The sequence below is a fragment of the Hippocampus guttulatus genome, chromosome 4 (assembly GCF_054856545.1).
Source record: "Hippocampus guttulatus isolate MCC_2025c chromosome 4, RoL_Hgut_1.0, whole genome shotgun sequence".
NCBI lineage: Eukaryota > Metazoa > Chordata > Actinopteri > Syngnathiformes > Syngnathidae > Hippocampus > Hippocampus guttulatus.
Genome location: NC_141264.1, coordinates 6,585,376 through 6,606,481, shown reverse-complemented (window position 1 = coordinate 6,606,481; position 21,106 = coordinate 6,585,376). Strand labels below are relative to the sequence as shown.

Here is a 21,106-nt window from a genome sequence, read left to right as displayed (position 1 = left end):
TCGCTGGTGAAGCATGTCCGGTATTCTGGGAACACCTCGGGATCCCCGGGAAGAGCTGGAAAAAGTGGCTGGGGAGAGGGAAGTCTGGACTTCCTTGCTAAAGCTATTGCCCCTGCGACCTGACCCCAGATAAGCGGTAGAAAATTGATGGAAGGATTAAAGATGATTCAGGTAAAACCATTATTCGTCTGTTTCTCTCCTGATGAGGTACTTTTCACTGCAAATGTTGGAGGCAATTATAAAGGGATTATCTTGTCAGCGGCATAAAATTAATCAACAAATAAATGTAAATTTATGTATTTTCCCATGCATTTGGTAAAAATGTGGAACACAGTTTTCCTGTATATTATTATTATTATCATTATTATTATTATTACTGGAATACTGTAAATCGCAGATGTCAAATTCAAGACCCATGAAAGGAAATCATGCGGCAATTTCTATAATCCTTGCTAAATTGTCATATAACGTGAAATAATGTTCAGATTTTGAAATAGTTTCTGAAAACATTTTGACAGTAAAGTCAACAATAATTGGAACAAACTCTTGTCCTTGGCTTTTCATTTAAAAAATAGTCGTCCATCAATGTGTTGTGTACGGGTCAGATACGATGAGACGATGAAGCATTTCTTTGGTTTCACTCTCATCATTCCCTCTCAACCAATCTGTAAACATAAAGTGACCCGCAACAAAAAATGAATTTGACTACTCTGCTGTAAATAATGCATCATGTCACCAACACCCCACCCCTGTTGCTTTTCAATATTTCAGCACTAACTTGGTCCCTTGTCGTGCTGTGGTTCACGCATCTGACTTTAACGCAGAGTGCCAATACCTGCTCAGTGACCGCATGTATGAATGTGGGCGTGAAAATGCTTATCTGTCTCAATGTCTGCCCTGTGATTGACTGGCTAGCAATCCGGAGTGTAGTCATCCTTCTGCTCAGTCGGCAGTGTTCGGCTTCAGCCCCTGGCTTGGATGGATGGCTCTGACGTGCATCTCCATTAGATGTGCCTCCCTCATGCTCGACGATCCCATTAGATGATGAGTTCTTAAAACTGCCTCCGTACTCACGAACGGTAATGCAAGCTGTTGAAAACAGCAGATCGGTTTTGTGTGTTCGGGAACAAAAATTTCTGAGGATGATGTTGACACCTTGTTCAGATAACTTTTTGACATACACACACACACACACACACACACACGAACACACACGCACAAATACATCATAATCACTTCACAGCTATCCATTTCATCTGGTTGCCTGTTGATTGAAATTCCAATGCCACGTGTGACACCTTCGGAGGACATATCACACTGTCCTCCCACGCCGAAGGTCATAATTTAAAATCTGCTTGAGCACTGTGCAGCATCTTGCTACACAAATAATGTTGGCTAACATGCAAATGCAACTTCAAACAGCACATTTTATCCACACTTGACACACAGTGGCATGCAGTACATAAATAACTACTTATTTTTTAAAGTAATTGTTGACCGAGCTGTTCCAGCCAGCATCATTTATTGTATTTCTTCATCGTGGTGAATAAATTGTGCAGATCACGATGGAGATGCAAAATTGCTGCCCAACAAAACAATGGCTATTTGTTTCTAGTTATTTTTATCTTCAAACATGACAAAGAGCTGAGTTGAAAAGCATCAGGTATTATTTTTAGTGTCTGTCACGCCACATGTTTTTTTGTCTTGGTCCCAAACATTGGATAGTCCTTCATCTTTCCAGCTATTTTAGGAGATAACTAAAACAGTCTGCTGTTAATTACTAACACGAATCAGCAGTGGTTCAAAATGAAATCACCATCCTGTCTCAAAAGAAGATTAGCTTTATGGCTTTCTCCCATAATATCTTACATTATCTTCATGCTTCAGTGCACAATTTCTCACCATGATTCCTGTCCATGTAATCAATCGACCTGAAAGTCAGTGCAAGTGTGAGTGCGTGCATGTCTGTGTGCACGCATGAATCACCATTTCTCCATCTTGTCCTTCCATTCATCGGGAGGTAAGTCAGCATCCGTCTAACGGTGCTGAAACCACACCGTCCTTTATAAATACGTTCATAGACTTGTTACACAAGATGTGTGTCATTGTGTCGACATGCCTCATGAGGCCTCATGGACCCATCACTACTATTGATAAAACACAGAAAACTAAATCCAAAAACAAAGTCATGAAAACAAAACGAATCCAAAGTAACAAACAAACACCATGGCAGAAACTAAAAACTCTCAATAACAAAAACATGACTGAAGCTAAAACATAACAATGAACTAAACATGACTGAAACAAACATGACAGAAGCCAAGAGCAAACAATGACCCGACAATGAGTGGTCGGGCTGGGATTCCTTTTAAAGCCCTAATTACTTAATGACCAACAGGTGTGCAACTGCAGGGGGAGCCCTACAGTGCCACCTGTTGGTCCCAAACCGAATCATGCCAGTCTGCAATGACAATTTGTGGGAAGAATGGGATGGATTTTATTGAGACCGATATTATTAGATCATTTATATCAGCATATTTTATCAGCATATTATTTCAACATGTGCAATATCTCAAGGTTTGTACGGAATACATGGCAGGATCGATTTATCGACCATTCTTCTCACTTCATTATGGCCGAGTCACACTAATTGAGTCAATATCTACTTTATAACAGCTGAATAATTGTTGCTAGATGAAACATTAATCACTGCAGTAGTTATCTTATGATTATTCAATAGATGGGTATTCACACATTGGTCTGGTTAAATGTCATTTTTGTTGTTCATTTTGTTGTACATGCAAAAAATAAAGAAATCAATTTCTTGAATAGGGTGGCCCGGTGATCGACTGGATTGATTCCGGCTCTGGCCTTCCTTTGTGGAGTTTGCATGTCCTCCCGTGCCTGCGTGGGTTTTCTCCGGGTATTGCGGTTTCCTCCCACATTCCAAAAACATGGATGGCAGGTTAATGGAACGATCTAAATTGTCCCATTATGGTTGTTCGTCTCTGTGTGCCTTGCGATTGGCTGGCAACCAGTTCAGTGTGTAGCCCGCCTGCTTCCCGAAGACAGCTGGGATAGGCTCTAGCACGCCCCGTGACCCTTGTGAGAATAAGCTGATCAGAAAATGGATGGATGGATGGATTGATATCTTGAATATTCTTTTGTACGAAGTGATTGCAACATTTTTATTTGAAACTAAATCACAAGAAAGTGACACAGAGGCTCATTTCATGATCATTTAACAGATTAAGTGTAGCAAAAGTGCAGTAATTCAGACATTTGATTTCATTCTCTTCTTCTCATGTAATATTTGTTGGTCCCTGAATTTGAGGGTTCACATAAGTGAAATATTGCCTCAGTGAATATTTTATTTTGTTTGGGAAAACCAATTTTCATTCTTGCGATAACTTCCAAAGTATTGGATCGCTCATTTTATATTCTTATTTCAATCCACATTAAAGTCGATAAATACCGCCATGAAGAATACTGCTAATTAACAATATGTATCTTCCTTATTTTGCAGCTATCTCGACAGTCTAGATCGTATCGGTGCTGCCGACTACCAGCCAACAGAGCAGGACATTTTGAGGACCCGGGTGAAGACTACGGGCATTGTGGAGACACACTTTACCTTCAAAAACCTCCACTTCAGGTATGAGTACAAGTGAATCGCCAAGTGACTCACCGCACACACAAACACAGCAACTTAATGTCATATTTTCTGCACCTCTGCCAATACTACCTTTAAATGCCTTTTTGGTAATTGTAGTCTATAAAAATGAGTTCAGCATCCAAGATTATGATTGATCTTCATTTGAAAAGAGATGTGAGTGAATTACAGCCTGTTGCCTGCTGTGCCAGTGAAGACGGATGACTTTAGTTTTCGAATTCAATTTGCCGATTTCATGCATGTGTGCCTAAAATCCGGGTGAACAGAGATGTAGACTCAGCAACTGCGCATGTTGCACAATCAAACGAAATGCACACACGTTCGTTGCGTTTGGGGAATAAAAATGAGTCTACCTCTGTGAGCCGTCACCTTACCGTGGTGGAGGGGTTTGTGTGTCCCAATGATCTTAGGAGCTAAGTTGTCTGGGGCTTTATGCCCCTGGCAGGGTCACCCATGGCAAACAGGTCCTAGGTGAGGGACCTGACAAAGCATGACTCAAAAACCCCTTATGATGACTGAAATGAATGGATCTTAGTTTCCCTTGCCCAGACGTGGGTCACCGGGGCCCCCCTCTGGAGCCAGGCCTGGAGGTGGGGCTCGTTAGCGAGCGTCTGGTGGCCGGGCCTACACCCATGGGGCCTGACCGGGCTCAGCCCGAAGAGGCAACGTGGGTCCCCCTTCTCATGGGCTCACCACCCACGGGAGGGGCCAAAGGGGTCTCACCCTCAGCAGGGTCCTTGAGGGTACATGGGAACTCACCCAACAAGTCTATATGTGCTTTGTGAATTTGGCGAGGGTGTTCGACCGTGTCCCTCGGGGAGTTCTGTGGGGGGTGCTTCGGGAGTATGGGGTACTGAACCCCCTGATACAGGCTGTATTGTCAGAGTTTGGTTCGCATTGCCGGTAGTAAGTCGGAATCGTTTGCAGTGAGGGTTGGACTCCACCTAGGCTGCCCTTTGTCGCTGATTCTGTTCTTAACTTAACTTTGTTTGTCTGTCGTGGTAACGAAGGAGCTGAGCCAAAGGGCAAAGCTCTCAATTTACCGGTCGATCTACGTTCCAACCCTCATCTATGGTCACGAGCTAGGGGTCGTGACCAAAAGAACAAGCGGCCAAAATTAGTTTTCTCCGCAGGGTGTCCGGGCTCTCCCTTAGAGATAAGGTGAGAAGCTCGGTCATCCGGGAGGGGCTCAGAGTCGAGTCGCTTCTCCTCCACATCGAGAGGAGCCAGATGATATGATGCCTCCTGAATGCCTCCCTGGTGAGGTGTTCTGACAAGTCCCACTCCAGCGTGTCCTGGCCCCGGGAACGACCCAGGACACGCTGGAGAGACTATATCACCCAGCTGGCCTGGGAACGCCTCGGGATCCCCTGGGAAGACCTAGAAGAAGTGGCTGGGGAGATGGAAGTCTGGGCTTCCCTGCTAAAGCTGCTGCCCCCGCGACCCGACCCTGGATAAGCGGTAGAAAATGGATGGATTGATGGAAATGAGTCTCAAATGGTAGCCGAAACTTATTTACATGCAATCGGATCTTTTGCCAACATGAAGATATCAGACTGTTTGAAACATCTCCCAGCATGATGCAATGCAGTTCTGTACCCGTATTGAAGGCCATTATGTTTAATCCATCCCTCTCTGACAGTGTAAATCAAATTTGAGGATTTAAATCTTTGGAATTTAATACAACTGTTATATCGGACTTCATTAACCCTTTCATGCACCCTGTAACCTGATTACATGATAAGCTGTCCACTGTCGTAACCGCTGTCCCTGAAAGGGCTACAGGCTACTGTTTCTAATGTTGTGACCACTAACTGTACATCAACATAGCACACATTGTACGAATGTATGTTGTCAGATCCAAATGCTCAGTTATAACCCGAAGTTTTAATATTTAGGCAATAAACTCAAGCCAGTGCTGCACTGAGTGTGTTCTGTTGAGATGCCAAAATCGTTTCGGCTCAGTCGCTATTACGTGGCACTATGGCACTGAACGGGCAGCCTCAGTATTACCGGACTGATCTGGAGCCCATCAGCCTTCCTATCATTCTCTCCATGTAATATATAACCTGGTTGCATTCATTTCCTCTCTTGGAGGACACTCCCAACTGGACTTGAAAAATAAAATAGATGAGAGTGATCCTTTCCAAATTAGACTTCAGGTAACATACTGCCTTATACAGCCCACATTCCATTATTGTCTCATGATTCAGAAGCGAGACAGGAATGTGAAATATCTTAAGTGGAACTTCAGTGTTACAATCAATGTTAAATAGCTCAAGAGGAGGTAGCGGAGTGGTTTGAGGGAGAGAATAGCCTAAATTCTCAATTAGTCATCCCCTATACCACCAGTGTCAAACTCAAGGCCCGGGGGCCAGATGTGGCCCGCCACATCATTTTAAGTGGCCTGCGAAAGCAAATCAAAGATGACAACTTCCATGATGCTTGCTAAAATCTGTACCAAAATTTCAAATTTTCATATATAATTAATCAGTGACATATTGTCAGCATTTTCTTGTAACCAAACCCCTCATTACAGTTACTTAAACAATAATTGAATAACACGTTATTCTTGACTTCTTTATATAATTTCAGTCATAACGGTCCACCAAGGAAAACGGTAATTATAATGTGGCCCGGACAAAAATGGGTTTGACACCCCTGCCCTATATTTTATCAGAATTACTTTCCGCGAGATTGTGCACATTAAAGTGGGCATTTCCGCTTGACTCTCTGACCACAAAAAATAAAACAGTGTCTAAAAAAAGAGGCACCCGCCACTCCAAATGACATTAAGAATGCTAGCCTAAAGACCATTGTTATAGGTTTCTTCCAAAAGAAGCCCTGCCTCAGTTAATCGCATGTGCAGTTCCGTTGAAAAAGTAAAAGGAAAAAAAAAAACGATAAAAAATGTCTTACTTCAAATCGACATCTCATTTATCCCCCTCAGGAAAAAAATAACAGTAAGTAGGGTAGATCCATAGCATACCCAAGTAGCACACACAGTTAGGGGTGTTGGTTACAAAAAAAAATGACTTTCATTCTTCAGCCGCAAGTGCCTGCTTCTGCTTTGTGGGGCAAAACTAGAACATCTCGCTTGTTTTTGTCTGCTTCAACCGAGCTGTTCGGGGACGTGCTTCCATCATATGTGGAAATCATGACATTTAAAAAATTGCTTCAGCTTCCAGTTGCACTGCATTATTGGTAGGAACCAAATAAAAAAGGAGGCACAAATGTCAACCTCATGTAGGTACACATTCCATTCATTTTGTGAAATGGAAGTAACAAACCAATCAAGGGACAGGAGCAAGGTGCATGTTGTGCCTCGTCAATTTCTGGGCACAAATAGACAGACAAGCATTCAAACGCGCATTCACATTGATTGACATTTTTGAGTCTTCATTTAATTTAACATACAAGTCCCGATATCTGGAAATAAACATTAATAAAAACACCCAGTAAAGCCAGAAGTGAGATTCTGAACCAGGCCCTCAGAACATTGAAGAAGACCTCAATTACCTTTAATGCCATATAATAAACATATCTCGCTTTCAATAAAATTGGTATTCAAAAAGATTTTTTTTTAAATACCGCTCTCCAATATTTGATTGAATACGTTATATTAAAGCCGAGCTGTCATGCAAAGTGACCAATAACTGAGCCTGATGATGTTTCAAAGCTGTAAACATGGAAATGTTTCCATCTATCAGGCTGTTTGATGTCGGAGGCCAGAGGTCAGAGAGGAAGAAATGGATCCATTGTTTTGAAGACGTCACTGCCATCATTTTCTGCGTCGCACTCAGTGGATACGACCAGGTGTTGCACGAGGACGAGACCACGGTAAGGACGCACGCTCACCTGAGTGTCTCTCTGAATGTTTAGTGTGAATTCCACTTGATTTACACACTATATGGTTGAACTGACCAAGTCACATCTTTTTCATTCACGTGGCTCACATCGGATACTGCATGTGTCATAGCAGAATAAGCCCAAAAATACACAGATACCTTCAGTGTATGTTCAGAGCCAAATCAGACCACAAATACTGGATGTGAGGGAAAAAAACGGACACGAACTGAATATGAAACAGTGCAACTGCAGTCTAATCCAACAGATGGGATCCATCCTGCCATTAAGAGGACTACATTGAAATGCATCTATCAGTGACCTATACCTAGCACTTACCCAAACAAAAGACCAATTACAGCACAAACTCAGTTGTTATACAGACCATTAACCAGGGAAAAAATGGCGACCAGTAGATTGATGCCTTTTATCTGCTATTATCATTATTGTACTTATTAATTGTTATTGTTGATATTATTTGGGGGAAAAGAGGTCAAGACCTGTTTTAACCCCACTATGATATAGTGGGTCAAATTGACCTATTCGGTGCTATACAGGAGACATGGCAAGGAGGAGATGGATTCAAGTTGGTTGACAGTATCTGAGCCAATCAGTACACAATGCGGACGCTGAAAAAATACGGACACAAACGTATTGGGTTGTAAGCTGTAAAAAAAAATTGTTTTTTAAAAAGAAGCATGCAAAATTGCACTTGGGAAGAAAAAGAATCTGAGCTTTTGCGTCTCCATGAACGGTGAACCACAATATAGCGTGGGACCACCATATTGTGCATTTGTCATGATCTGGTTTGACAAGGTACCTGCTCCTAAAACGTGACATGCATTTGAATGAAATGGATCTTTTCACACTACAGTGAAGGTTACTTTCGAAATACCTTAACAAATTTGTTCGACAAAACACTTGAAAGCTGTGCTCTACCTCTGAGGTGCAAAAAGTTGAGCTTTGACTGCATTTACAGTACATCACGTTGTCATACTGGAAGGGATTTATAATGTTTTGGTAATGGTATTTATCTACAAAGTACCTGAGGAGCAAGATTATTGTAGCTAAGGAGATCAGGCCAATAAGCGATGGATTATGGCCACCACAATGGATTGCTGTTTCGGAATTAAAGACAATTCATGCGTATCTCCATTTTCACTTTAAAAATTTAATATTACAATATTTGAATTGTTTCTAAAATAATTTGGCAGGCTCCTGGGTTACAGGTCAGCACGCCTGCCTCACAATGAGGATAGTGGGATTCAAACACCATGACAAGATCTGTCTGTAAAGTTAGCATGTTTTTTTTCTATTTGTGTGGCTTTTCAGCATCTAATTGTATACTTTATACATTACTCACGACAAAGATTGGCATATATTCAGCTTGCTGGTTAACTGAGGTTCTTGTTCGAAACCAGCAACGTGTGCAAAAAGTACTCAAACATTGAAGAGTCGCGCATGTGGATTCAAGAGTTTAGAGAAAGTCAAAAATAATAAATGATCTATTCTATTACTTTCAAGTTTTGCCTTTGATTCAGCGGCAACCACTCCAGAGTGTACCCAACTTCTCAAACAAAGTCCTGATGGTAAAGCAGGGCTCTAGATGAGCTGTTTATAACTGGTTGCACCGCTGCACCCAATTTTTCTTCTTGGTTGCATCAGCACTAAAGTTAGGTGCATCAGAATTTTCAACCACATCACATTCCCCGCCGAAGCATCACAGGTTTAATCTTATGAAGAGGAAAAAATGTATTTTACACAATATTGACTGATAAACGATGAACAATCTGATCACCAAAGTTCTTTGTTTTAAGTACAGTATAAGACAGGATTTGGCTTGCAGCGTATTCGCCGCCATGAAGGCAATGCTCACAGTCTTAGGAGCTGTCAGTATCGTCAATACACTTACCAGATACTCACCGATAGTTCTTCACTTCTCCTTTTTGGCCGCTCTTGGAAGCTAGCTGTGTTGCATACCTCTCGGTTCCGCAGGGCACAATTATATTGTCGCATATTGTTTTTACTTCACCACGCTGTGTGTGTGTGTGGGTGTGTGTGTGTGTGACATAGAGGTGCAATTGCATGTGTTTACCCATGCAAGTGAGTAGCCAGCCCTGTTGAGCGTCTAATGAAGTAAAAAAACAAACAAAACAAAAAAAAGTGCAAGGATATCATGCCAGAGCCAATCAGAGGAAGTCCCGCCCTTCACTAACTCTGATTGGCTGAGGCCATGACATGCGTCTCCGTTTGAGTGAGGCTTGAGAGACGAGGAGACTTTTTCCATCCTCCATCGACAGATTGCACATGGTGCAACCTCAGATTTTTTTAATGGATAAATACAGGGACTTACTCTGCCTCAAATTGAGCCCGGATATTTGAGCTATAGAGGCCCTCGGGTCGGCCCGCGACCGACAGTCGAAAATTTGGCTTGCATGCTCTCCCCGGGTCTGCGTGGGTTTTCTCCGGGTACTCCGGCTTCCTCCCACATTCCAAAGACATGCATGGTAGGCTGTTTGAACACTCAAAATTGTCCCTTGGTGTGAGTGTGAGCGCAGATGGTTGTTCATCTCTGTGTGCCCTGGGATTGTGTCACATAGCATGGTGGTGGTGGACCCCAAAAAGCAGGCAGGAGGGAGGAGAAGGGTGTATTTGAGGAATTGTATTTAAAACAAAGAAAACTACATCCAAAACAAAGTCCAAAGTATCAAACAAAAACCATGACTAAAGCTAAAACATAACAATGAACTAAACATGACAGAAACTAAGAGCAAAACACATGACAGTAGCAAAAAGCAACACACATGACAGTAGCAAGAGCAACAATGACCCGACACTGAATGTTCGGGCTGGGAGTCCTTTTAAACAACTAATTACCAAATGACCAACAGGTGTGCAGCTGCCGGGGGAGCCCTACAGTGCCACCTGTTGGTCCCTAAACCGAATCATGACAGTAGCCCTCCCTCAAGGGACGGATCCCAGACGTCCCAAAGTTGTCCAAAAGGGTTGCCTCGCCGGGGAACAGGAATTAAAAGCGACGGCAACCCTTGCCTCGCCGCAGAACAAGAACAAAAGCGATGGCGACCTTCGCCTTGCCGAAATACAAGAACAATAAGCGACGGTGACCTTCACCTCGCCAGGGAACAGGAACAAAAGCGACGGCAATCCTTTTGGCTGGGCGTGGCCTGACGTGGACGGAGCTCGACGTAACGGGGGACATGGAACAGCCGGACGTGAACAGGGGCTCGGCCTGACGTGGGCGTGGACGTGGCACGGCTCGTCGTCGACGTGAATGTGACTCTGCTCCAACAGACACGTGACGAGCCTCGGCTCAACGTCGACGCGGACGGGGCTCGGCCCACCGTAGACGCGGCTTGACGAGACGAAAACAGGACAGCCGCATCCCCAGCGCTGCCTGAAAGGGGAAAGGGGTGTCGGCCGCAGACGCGCTCCGCCAGGCACATGGTGGAACAGGGACCAGTCCTTAGTACCTGCGGGGTCCAGGTGGTCGGGTCATTCTGTCACGTAGCATGGTGGTGGTGGACCCCAAAAAGCAGGCAGGAGGGAGGAGCAGGGTGTATTTGAAGAATTGTATTTAAAACAAAGAAAACTACATCCAAAACAAAGTCCAAAGTATCAAACAAAAACCATGACTAAAGCTAAAACATAACAATGAACTAAACATGACAGAAACTAAGAGCAAAACACATGACAGTAGCAAAAAGCAACACACATGACAGTAGCAAGAGCAACAATGACCCGACACTGAGTGTTCGCGCTGGGAGTCCTTTTAAACAACTAATTACCAAATGACCAACAGGTGTGCAGCTGCCGGGGGAGCCCTACAGTGCCACCTGTTGGTCCCTAAACCGAATCATGACAGATTGGCTGGCAACCGGTTCAGGGTGTCCCCCGCCTACTGCCCGAAGACAGCTGGGATAGGCTCCAGCACCCCTCGCGTCTCTAGTGAGGATAAAAGCGGTTCGGAAAATGAATGAATGAATAAACTAGCACAAACATGTCAGGCTTACATTTCACTCTCAATTATAAATTTAAAGTCCAGTAACTCAGAACAGACAACCTAAGCTTAGCTTTCAAATTAAAAACAAAACGAGTAGATGCAGATTTTAAGTAAAAAGGTGATTAGGTCGACAGTACCTTTGAATAATGTGCAGTTGCACTGCGGCCTTTTTTTACGACCGAAACATCGCAAAATGCTTGGCTGGCTGGCGAGTTCTGGTCACCGGGTTCAGTGGATGTTTGGTCGCAGAATGACTTCTTTGTCTTGGAAGTGCTGCCTAATGTTATTAAAGCAACGCATGAGACGCGAGAGCTTTGAGCTGCCTTCTGGAAGAATAGAAAAGAACAAGTCTGTCCATTCATTTGGAAAAACTCTTTTTTGCGAGTCCGGTTTTAGAACCTTGGAGCAAGTCGCAAATCGCTTCCGGCAAACAATTTGATTGGCTCATTGCGATCACGTGATCAGACAACAGGTGTACACTGTGATAGCAGCGCATGTGAGGAAAAAAAATGTATATCATAACCCATGCTCAGACATTTGAAGAAACCCATGATAAAGGAATAAGGACCTTAAAAACAAAAAAAAATACACCGGTAGACCAGGTCAGCCTGGAATTGGCCGACCGTTTTGGAGTTGTCTCGAATTTCCCAATTGTCAGCCCCCGATCCCCCATCCCCGTTTGAATAAAATATACAATAATTGATTTTTTACATCAAACAACACATGAAGTTACGGAAGGCCTTTGCCTTCGTGATGTCATGGCATGCTCATGCCCTAGGATGTCACTATTTACTTACCGTACATACCAAGTATGCAAGTGCTGGTAAATGTAGACATAGATGAGATGGACGTGCAGACAACATACTGTGGTGTTCTCGAGAAGCTGATGTCATGTGCCCTCAAACAAAGGGGCTAATTTGAATATGATGCATGCAGGTTGATATTTATAGGCTTGACGTGTATCCACTGGGAATTAGTGCTCTATTTACGCAGATGTCTTCATGCCTCCTTGTGAGTCGGGAGCGCCGCAAAGTCTCCTCTTGCGTGATGGGCTGATGTTGACAATTGCAATCTCTGCAGATGTCAACCACTGTGCTATTTTTTATTTTTTATTTTTTATTTTATTATATTTTTTTAACATGACTACAATCATGTTGGATAGAAGACAATGTGTTTTCGCCATCTGCCACCATCTCCTCATTTGTCACTACCCTTCTCCAACATGAAATCAGGCGCTTACTTCTTGTCTCAAATTGTCCAGTAATGAAAAACAACCGCACAGGGACAGTTTGTTTCAATTCCCAGCAACCTCACCTCAGCAGCTCCGCGTGCGGTGCAGCACCTACAATGCTTTAATTAAGCATGTGGTTACCCATGAGACTGATATATGGCACGGTCTGCTTTAATGAGACAGGGTGCTGATCAAAGAGGTGTAATTATTAAAGAACAAGCACTCGTGTGAATTTATAATGACAGCACGAGGAAAAGAACTTGGATGCTCTGCTTCACTCACATCTTTACCAGACACCTCCATCGCATGTGCTGTACTTTGGGAGGAAAGAAAGGAAGAAAGCTATTCCGGGGTGGCGTAAACACAACGACACCACGCCACTCGGGTAGAGTCTCAAAGATATTTGAGGTGCAGAGAACAACATATTTTACTTTTGCTTTGCTTCCTTTTTGAAGTACGTGCAAAATAGGATTTCAGTGGTCATAGAAAGAAGTTACTCTTCTCCTTTGGGTGAAGCAGAACATGAAAGGGAAGAAGATGCCTCTTTCACTTCCTCACAGTGTAAAGTTTTGCTGCTAACGTTTATACCTCTCCTGGTGGAGTTGGGTCGTTGAAATGCCAATTGTATTTTTGGTAGAGCATTTTTGGGTGGAATGGGAGCATTTATAAGGGGTCGTAAAAATGCATCCACCCTCAAAGGAAAGTGTCGAAAAAGAAAGACCCTTTTATTAAGTCATATGCAGATTTGTAACTTTTGATTGACCACCTTTTTTCTCATTCAGTGGCAACAACCATGTAAATGAGGGTGAATGCTATATTTTTAACCCTTTCAGGGACAGCGGTTACGACAGTGGACAGCTGATCATGTTATCAGGGTGCAGGGTGCATGAAAGGGTTAAACCTACATTTTGATCAATCTGTCAAATGCTTGAAAAAAAAGATACTCTGTGCACAATAAAATGGGAGGATCTTTTTTTTTAATCTTATGTTTTATATGTTGAGATCATTTTGGAAAAGAGGTTTAATTTGTTTTCCTCTGTGTTGGATGTATGATGTTCAGTAATGCCTCACTATTTCGCGGTTCGTTTATCGCGGCTTCGGTGCATCGCAAATTTTTTCAAACATATTCATAATTTTTTTTGTTGCTCGATGTGACTCGCTGTTGTTTTGCAGCTTCTCGCGGACCGTTTGCGGACTTTTTGCGGACTTAAAAAAAAGTTGTTGTTTTTTTTTTACCTGTATATGTTTATTGGTCGCTACTTCGCGGATTTTCGTTTATCGCGGGTGGTTTTGGTCTCCATTAACCGTGATAAACGAGGGATTACTGTATATATAGTCTCTCCTTAGACACACCCACACACACACCTATACACACACACACAGATGTTCTTCTCTTTATTCCCATCTTGCTGTTGAAGACAAATTCTTCACTTTGACAAGCAGCCGCACACATTCACAGCCATTTTTGCTGTCCTTCGATGTGACAGCTGCTTTAGGGGAACTGTTTTCCTGCCTCTTTTCAGTCTCAGATGTAGAGGTGCCTGTGTGTGTCATGTGAGTGTGTGTACGAGGTTGTGTCCCGGGGAAGTGTGTCCCTTGCGTTTTCGCTTCCTGCTTTTGAGCTCCACCTCGCAGCATCTTTGGTACCTTCCACTTCACCTGTCACTCTCACCCTCGGCCGTCCTGTCTAAGCAATGAGCATTCAGATGTTCCACAGATGCTCCACCCACCAACAGGTATGAGCCCTTTGGAAAAGCGGATATGCTTGGCATGATTTCCTTGCGTTTGTGTGTTTATTGCATGCTCTCTCTTGCACTATATCTACTATCCTTGACAGTCCGCATTTAGGTTTGCTAGGCATGTGTGTGTGTGTGTATGTATGTATATACACTGTATATATATATGCATGTATGTATGTATGTGTATATATATATATATATATATATATATATATATATATATATATATATATATATATGCATGTATGTATGTATGTGTATATATATATAAAAAGAGTTTTCATTATTATAGGCCCGTATTTTCATGCATGTGTTGCCGCTTGCTAATCTAACAGTGACTCGAATTTGGAACTTTGCAGTATTATTATTCCAGCATGTATTTAAATACTCAATCAAACGTTGGATGATTTCATTGCATTCATTTTCAAACGGGTTTCCATTACAGAAAAACCACAAGTGGTGTGATCCTTGGCATCATACAATTAGACTGGATCGTGACTGAAGGATAAAATGCAAACAATGCATGGCTTTGATTGTCGCATGTTAATTATGTAATCACGTAATTCACTTTACACCGTTTTTCCTGATGTTTTTTGTGTTGTTTTTTGTTGTTGTTGCTGATGGCTTTTTTTGGTTTGTTTGTTTTTTGCATGCACAGATTTCCATTTGTTGGATGACTCTTTGGGTTACATGTCTGACTCTATGAGTCATGCATAAAACAACCTGTAAAAAATGTTTAATGTCTTTTGCAGAATCGCATGCACGAGTCTCTGAAGATGTTTGATTCCATCAGTAACAGCAAGTGGTTTGAAGAGACCTCCATCATCCTCTTCCTGAACAAAAAGGACATTTTTGAAAACAAAATCAGCAAGTCACCATTGTCCATCTGCTTCCCTGAATACACTGGTATGTCCACATATGACAGAAAAGTATATGATTCTATAATTCCATCCACATCATTTTAGTCTGTTTCTCACTTTGAATGAGACACTAGAATTACAATCTTTTTTCACTTTTATTAATTCCTGAATCTGTTCAATTAAAACTGCGGGAGTGACACCATAGAATTGGGTTAGGATCTACAGTGCAGCTTTGAGAGACAACACTGACTCATTTGCTTCAACATATATGGGTTGATTTTCACTACAATTACATAAACACTTAAAACACCAAAGTAATTTGGATGCAGAAACAGCCGTGACGTGGAAGTTGCCAAGTAAAAGTTTTGAGCTATGAAAATACAAAGTTAACTACAGAGAGCAGGGCTGGATGCAGCTGACACGAAAGTGATCTGACACTCGCACTCATTGTAACTGAGTAATCCACGCTTAATACTGGAAGACATCAGGCATATCTGACATAATGAAGGGAACACAATGAAGGCCCACAGTTCCTGCATAGCAAATGATACATCAAGGAACCAACAGTCACAACACAACTACTGTTATTTGTTTATATATATATATATATATATATATATATATATATATATATATATATATATATATATATATATATATATATATATATATATACCGTATTTTCACGACCATTCGACGCACCGTATGGTTGGCCGCAGTCTCATTAATGGGTGCTATATCTGTATTTTACACATAGACAAAACGCACTGTATTATTGGGCGCAATTTTAAAGTGGTAAAACATACGCCAGCTTAAACATACGGCATGCATGCGCGCACGCTAAAAACACGTTAGCTTGAAGCATACGGTAGCATGCCAAGACATACAGATACAAGCTAAAAACACGTTTTTAAAAAGGCAACAGAAAACTGAGTTCCGTTGTATTTTATTTAGCCATCGTACAATGTACTCACGTTTTTCGATCAATCATCACCCAGAAATCCATCAAAGTCCTCATCCTCTGTATCAGAATTGAACAATTGTGCAAGTACCGGTAATCCATCAAAAACGCCGTGTTCCCTCTCGTTGTCAGTCACTCTCATTGCCATGTGGCTCCACAGAAATGATGCCGGCTTTGCCAAAAACTCGAACAACAGTGCAAGCAGACACGTTCGTCCAAGCAGCCACAATCCATTCGCAAATTGTGGCGTAACTCGCCCGGCGCTGCCTCTCACTCTTTGTAAAGTTGTGTTTGCCATCGATCATTCATTGTTCCCATGCCGTTCGCAACTTTACTTTGAACGCCCGGTTGATGCCGATGTCCAGCGGTTGGAGTTATTTAGTCAAGCCTCCGGGAATGACGGCAAGCTCAGAGTTCATTTGCTTGACTTGGTTTTTCACCGCTGCTGTGAGATGGGCACGCATGCCAAAAGCATAACCGATGGCTTGAAGTTTGACCTGAGCTTCGTAGGCGTGTCTCTTTGTAAAATCTATTTTCGGGGGTTCTTAGAAACCAAAACCGAAGTTGTTTTGCAACAATGCACATAGCCACACTCTATACAGGTGTTGGTACCTGCTTGGGGCGTACCTTTAGCGTCCACTTACACGCCCACCCTTCACCCATTGGCGGACTTCTTCCCCGCATGCCTGTCCTCACTCACATCTGCCTTTTCTCTCTCTCGCTCTCCATATGTGTATATATACACGCCCACCCTTCACTGATTGGCCGACTTCTTTGCCGCATGCCTGTCCACAGTCACTTCCGCCTTTTCTCTATATAAACAGCGTGTCGGCTGTCAGTCAGGTTTTGGAACTCAGCGCATAGACAAGACGCTCCGCATCATAAGGCGTCCTGTCCATTTTGGAGAAAATTGTAAACTTTTAATGGCGCCTTATAGTCGTGAAAATACGGTGTGTGTGTGTGTGTGTGTGTGTGTGTGTGTGTGTGTGTGTGTGTGTGTGTGTGTGTGTGTGTGTGTGTGTGTGTGTGTGTGTGTGTATATATATATATATAAAAAACACCAACGAGCGGCTGGATAGCTCAGTTGGTAAGGCATCGGTTTGGTGTACGGGAGACGGTGGTTCGAATCCCGCTTGGGGCAAAAATGAGCACATAACACCATCCAGTGTGGGTCCTTGGGGAAGATCCTTCACGCTAATGCCTACCTTATACAATGATGAGAGACAATAAAACGAATGACATGTCGGCTCAGACGTCGCCCGGCCAAACAAGGTCTGCATCAGGTGCTGGGGAACCAAAGCGGAGATGGGCGAGATGGGATAACATGGCTCTGTTGCAATGCTACTCCTCAAGCAATCCTAGTCAGAGGAGTTACATGCAGAGAATGTGGGCTAAATGGTTACTTCGAAACCCACAGTCACGGTTGACCACAAAACAACTAGTAGCTTAGTGTTCCAACATCCACAAATGGCAACTGCTGTCACAACTTCAGATTGATGAGGTACAACGCAGGTTCCATGGTGAAGCCCCAGGCTGCCAGATCAGAGGAGGAGGTCATACCAGAGATTGGGAGGCAAGCCCCAATGAATGCAGATGATGAGATTGGGAGGCCAGCCCCAATGAATGAAATGCTGAGCGAGGCAGCAACTGACCTGAAAGCTAAGATCATGGTGAGAATGAAAGCTGGGCAACCTAGTACCACCTGAAAGTCTCATGGAAAGTGTGAATGCAGCACTGAAGGCGATCCCTACCGTAACGATCATGGAACCAATGAGCTGATATACGCTTCAGCATCAGTGATCCTAGAGATGCTTGGCTATAAGAACAACCATGGAAGCTATGAGATACGTTATCCACCATGGAAAAGACGGTTGGAGGCTAAGATCAAGGCGGCTCGGAAAGATGTGAGTCAATTGACGGAGGCCCAGAGAGGTGTGATGAAAAGGCCGACACCCGAGAGGTACATCCAGATGACCATACCTGAAGCACTCGAAACTGCCAAACAAAGGCTCCAAGCCTTGTCCAGCAGCCTAAAGCGGTACACGAAAGAGAATGAGGCCAGACGAATAAACAGGCTGTTCGCAACACAACCTGCGAAAGTGTACGCTCAGTGGCAGGGTCCTAACAACAGAGCTGACCCACCAAGACTGGAAACTGAAAGGTACTGGAAAGGCATATGGGAGAAGGAGGTTGCACATAACAGCAGTGCACAATGGCTGGTGACCCTGAGAGGGGGAGCACAGACACCTCCCCAGTTACCATAACAGTGGCAGACATACAGGAAAGAGTCTCAGATATGAAGAAGCACCGGGCCCGGACATGGTCCACACCTACTGGCTAAAGAAACTCACAGCACTCCATGAGCGCCTAGCAGCACAAATGAACCAGCTGCTGAGGGATGGGACTCACCCAGGATGGCTAACCGAAGGGTGACCGATCCTGATCATGAAGGATCCCTCAAAGGGTGCAGTCCCATCCAACTATCGGCCAATAACCTGTCTCTCCACAACATGGAAGCTCATGTCAGGCATCATTGCGGCTAAGATAAGTGGACACATGGATCAATACATGAGCGAAGCACAGAAGGGCATTGGTAGAGATACCAGAGGAGCCAAACATCAGCTCCTGGTTGACAGAACAGTCGCACAAGACTGCAGGTCCCGACATACCAACCTGTGCACAGCCTGGATTGATTACAAGAAAGCATATGACTCGATGCCACATACATGGATCACTGAATGCTTGGAGTTGTATAAGGTGAACAGGACCCTAAGAGCCTTCGTTGCGAACTCGATGAGGATGTGGAAAACCACACTCGAAGCCAATGGCAAGCCACTTACCCAAGTGTCCATCAAATGTGGCATATACCAAGGTGATGCACTCTCCCCACTGCTGTTCTGCATAGGACTGAACCCCCTAAGCCAAGTAATCACCAAGACAGGCTATGGATACCGCCTCAGAAATGGAGCTACGATCAGTCACCTCCTCTACATGGATGACATAAAGCTGTATGCTAAGAGCGAAAGGGACATAGACTCCCTGATCCACACAACCAGGATCTACAGCAGCGACATCGGGATGTCATTCGGGCTTGAGAAATGTAGTCGGATGGTGACTAAGAGAGGAAAGGTAGTCCGCACTGAAGGGGTCTCACTCCCTGAAGGAACAATAGCAGACATTGAGGACAGCTACAAGTACCTCGGTATACCACAAGCCAATGGCAACCTCGAACTGGCAACAAGGAAAGCGGCTACGGCCAAATACCTCCAGCGAGTGAGGCAAGTCCTAAGAAGCCAGCTCAATGGCAAGAATAAGACCCGGGCAATAAACAGCTATGCCCTGCCAGTGATCAGATACCCTGCAGGAATAATAAGGTGGCCAAAGGAAGAGATTCAGACCACGGACGTTAAGACCCGAAATCTCCTAACCATGCACGGAGGGTTCCATCCCAAATCCAGCACCCTGAGACTGTACGCAAGCCGAAAGGAAGGAGGCCGGGGACTAGTGAGTGTGAGAGCCACTGTCCAGGAGGAAACATCCAAGCTCCATGAATACATCAAGGAGAAGGCTCCAACGGATGACGTACTCAGAGAATGTCTCAGACAATGGGGAACAGAGGATGAGGCGCTGGAAGAGGGACCATCATGGGAGGATAAGCCCCTACACGGGAAGTACCACCGGACCATAACTGAAGTGGCTGATCTCAAGAAGTCCAATCAGTGGCTAGAGAGGGCTGGCCTGAAGGACAGCACAGAGCCACTCATCCTGGCTGCTCAGGAGCAGGCCCTGAGCACCAGAGCCATTGAGGCCCAGATATACCACACCAGACAAGACCCAAGGTGTAGGTTGTGCAAAGAGGCACCTGAGACGATCCAACACATAACTGCAGGGTGTAAGATGCTGGCAGGGAAAGCCTACATGGAACGCCATAACCAGGTGGCTGGCATAATCTACCGAAACATCTGTGCGGAGTATGGACTGGAAACCCCAAGGTCAAAATGGGAAACACCTCCGAATGTGGTGGAGAATGACAGAGCGAAGATCCTGTGGGACTTCCAGATCCAGACTGACAAGATGGTAATGGCGAACCAACCAGATATCGTGATCATAGATAAAGGGCAGAGGAAAGCCGTTGTAGTGGATGTAGCGGTCCCGAGTGATCATCAGAAAGAAGGAACACGAGAAACTCGAGAAATACCAAGGGCTCAGAGAGGAGCTGGAGAGAGCCTGGAAGGTAAAGGTGACAGTCGTGCCTGTGGTGGTCGGAGCACTCGGGGCAGTGACCCCCAAACTAGATGAGTGGTTGCAACAGATCCCGGGAACATCGGACATCTCAGTTCAGAAATGTGCAGTGCTGGGGACAGCAAGGGTACTGCGCAGAACCCTCAAGCTTCCTGGCCTCTGGTAGAGGACCCGAGCTGAATGAGGGACGGACACCACCCGAGGGGTGAGACGAGGATTTTTTTTTAATATATACAGTATGTACAGTATATATTCAGGTAATACAGCATGTCAAGATGCTCAAAAGATAGTTGTTACTGCTGCATCCTGCTTTCATGAAAAACACTGCAAGTAGTAGTTTTTTGCTGCTCCAAAAGATCGACTAACCCAAGAAATAGGTGACCAATATTTTGCCTGACAATTGTATCCATGTTACACTTAAACCAAAAACTGATCATTAGTGTCACTGCATGCATGCGATTCATGAATGTAATGAGTGCCCAATACTGGCTGCAGCATGCTCATAGATGCCGGTGATGAATAGAGAGCAGCTG

General features: G+C 44.0%; 1 protein-coding gene across 4 annotated transcripts in view; it reads left to right on the top strand.

Moving 5' to 3' along the window:
- The window catches only part of gnao1a (guanine nucleotide binding protein (G protein), alpha activating activity polypeptide O, a), a 103,791-nt gene that overhangs the window by 71,709 nt on the left and 10,976 nt on the right, over positions 1-21,106 (top strand). For 3 of the 4 annotated variants that reach the window (XM_086110017.1, XM_086110016.1, XM_086110015.1), the window contains exons 5-7: positions 3,527-3,655; positions 7,384-7,513; positions 15,263-15,416. In XM_086110017.1, coding sequence (XP_085966143.1) covers positions 3,527-3,655; positions 7,384-7,513; positions 15,263-15,416 — 413 coding nt within the window. The remainder of the gene's footprint in view (positions 1-3,526; positions 3,656-7,383; positions 7,514-15,262; positions 15,417-21,106) is intronic. The other variant, XM_086110014.1, reaches the window with a different exon arrangement.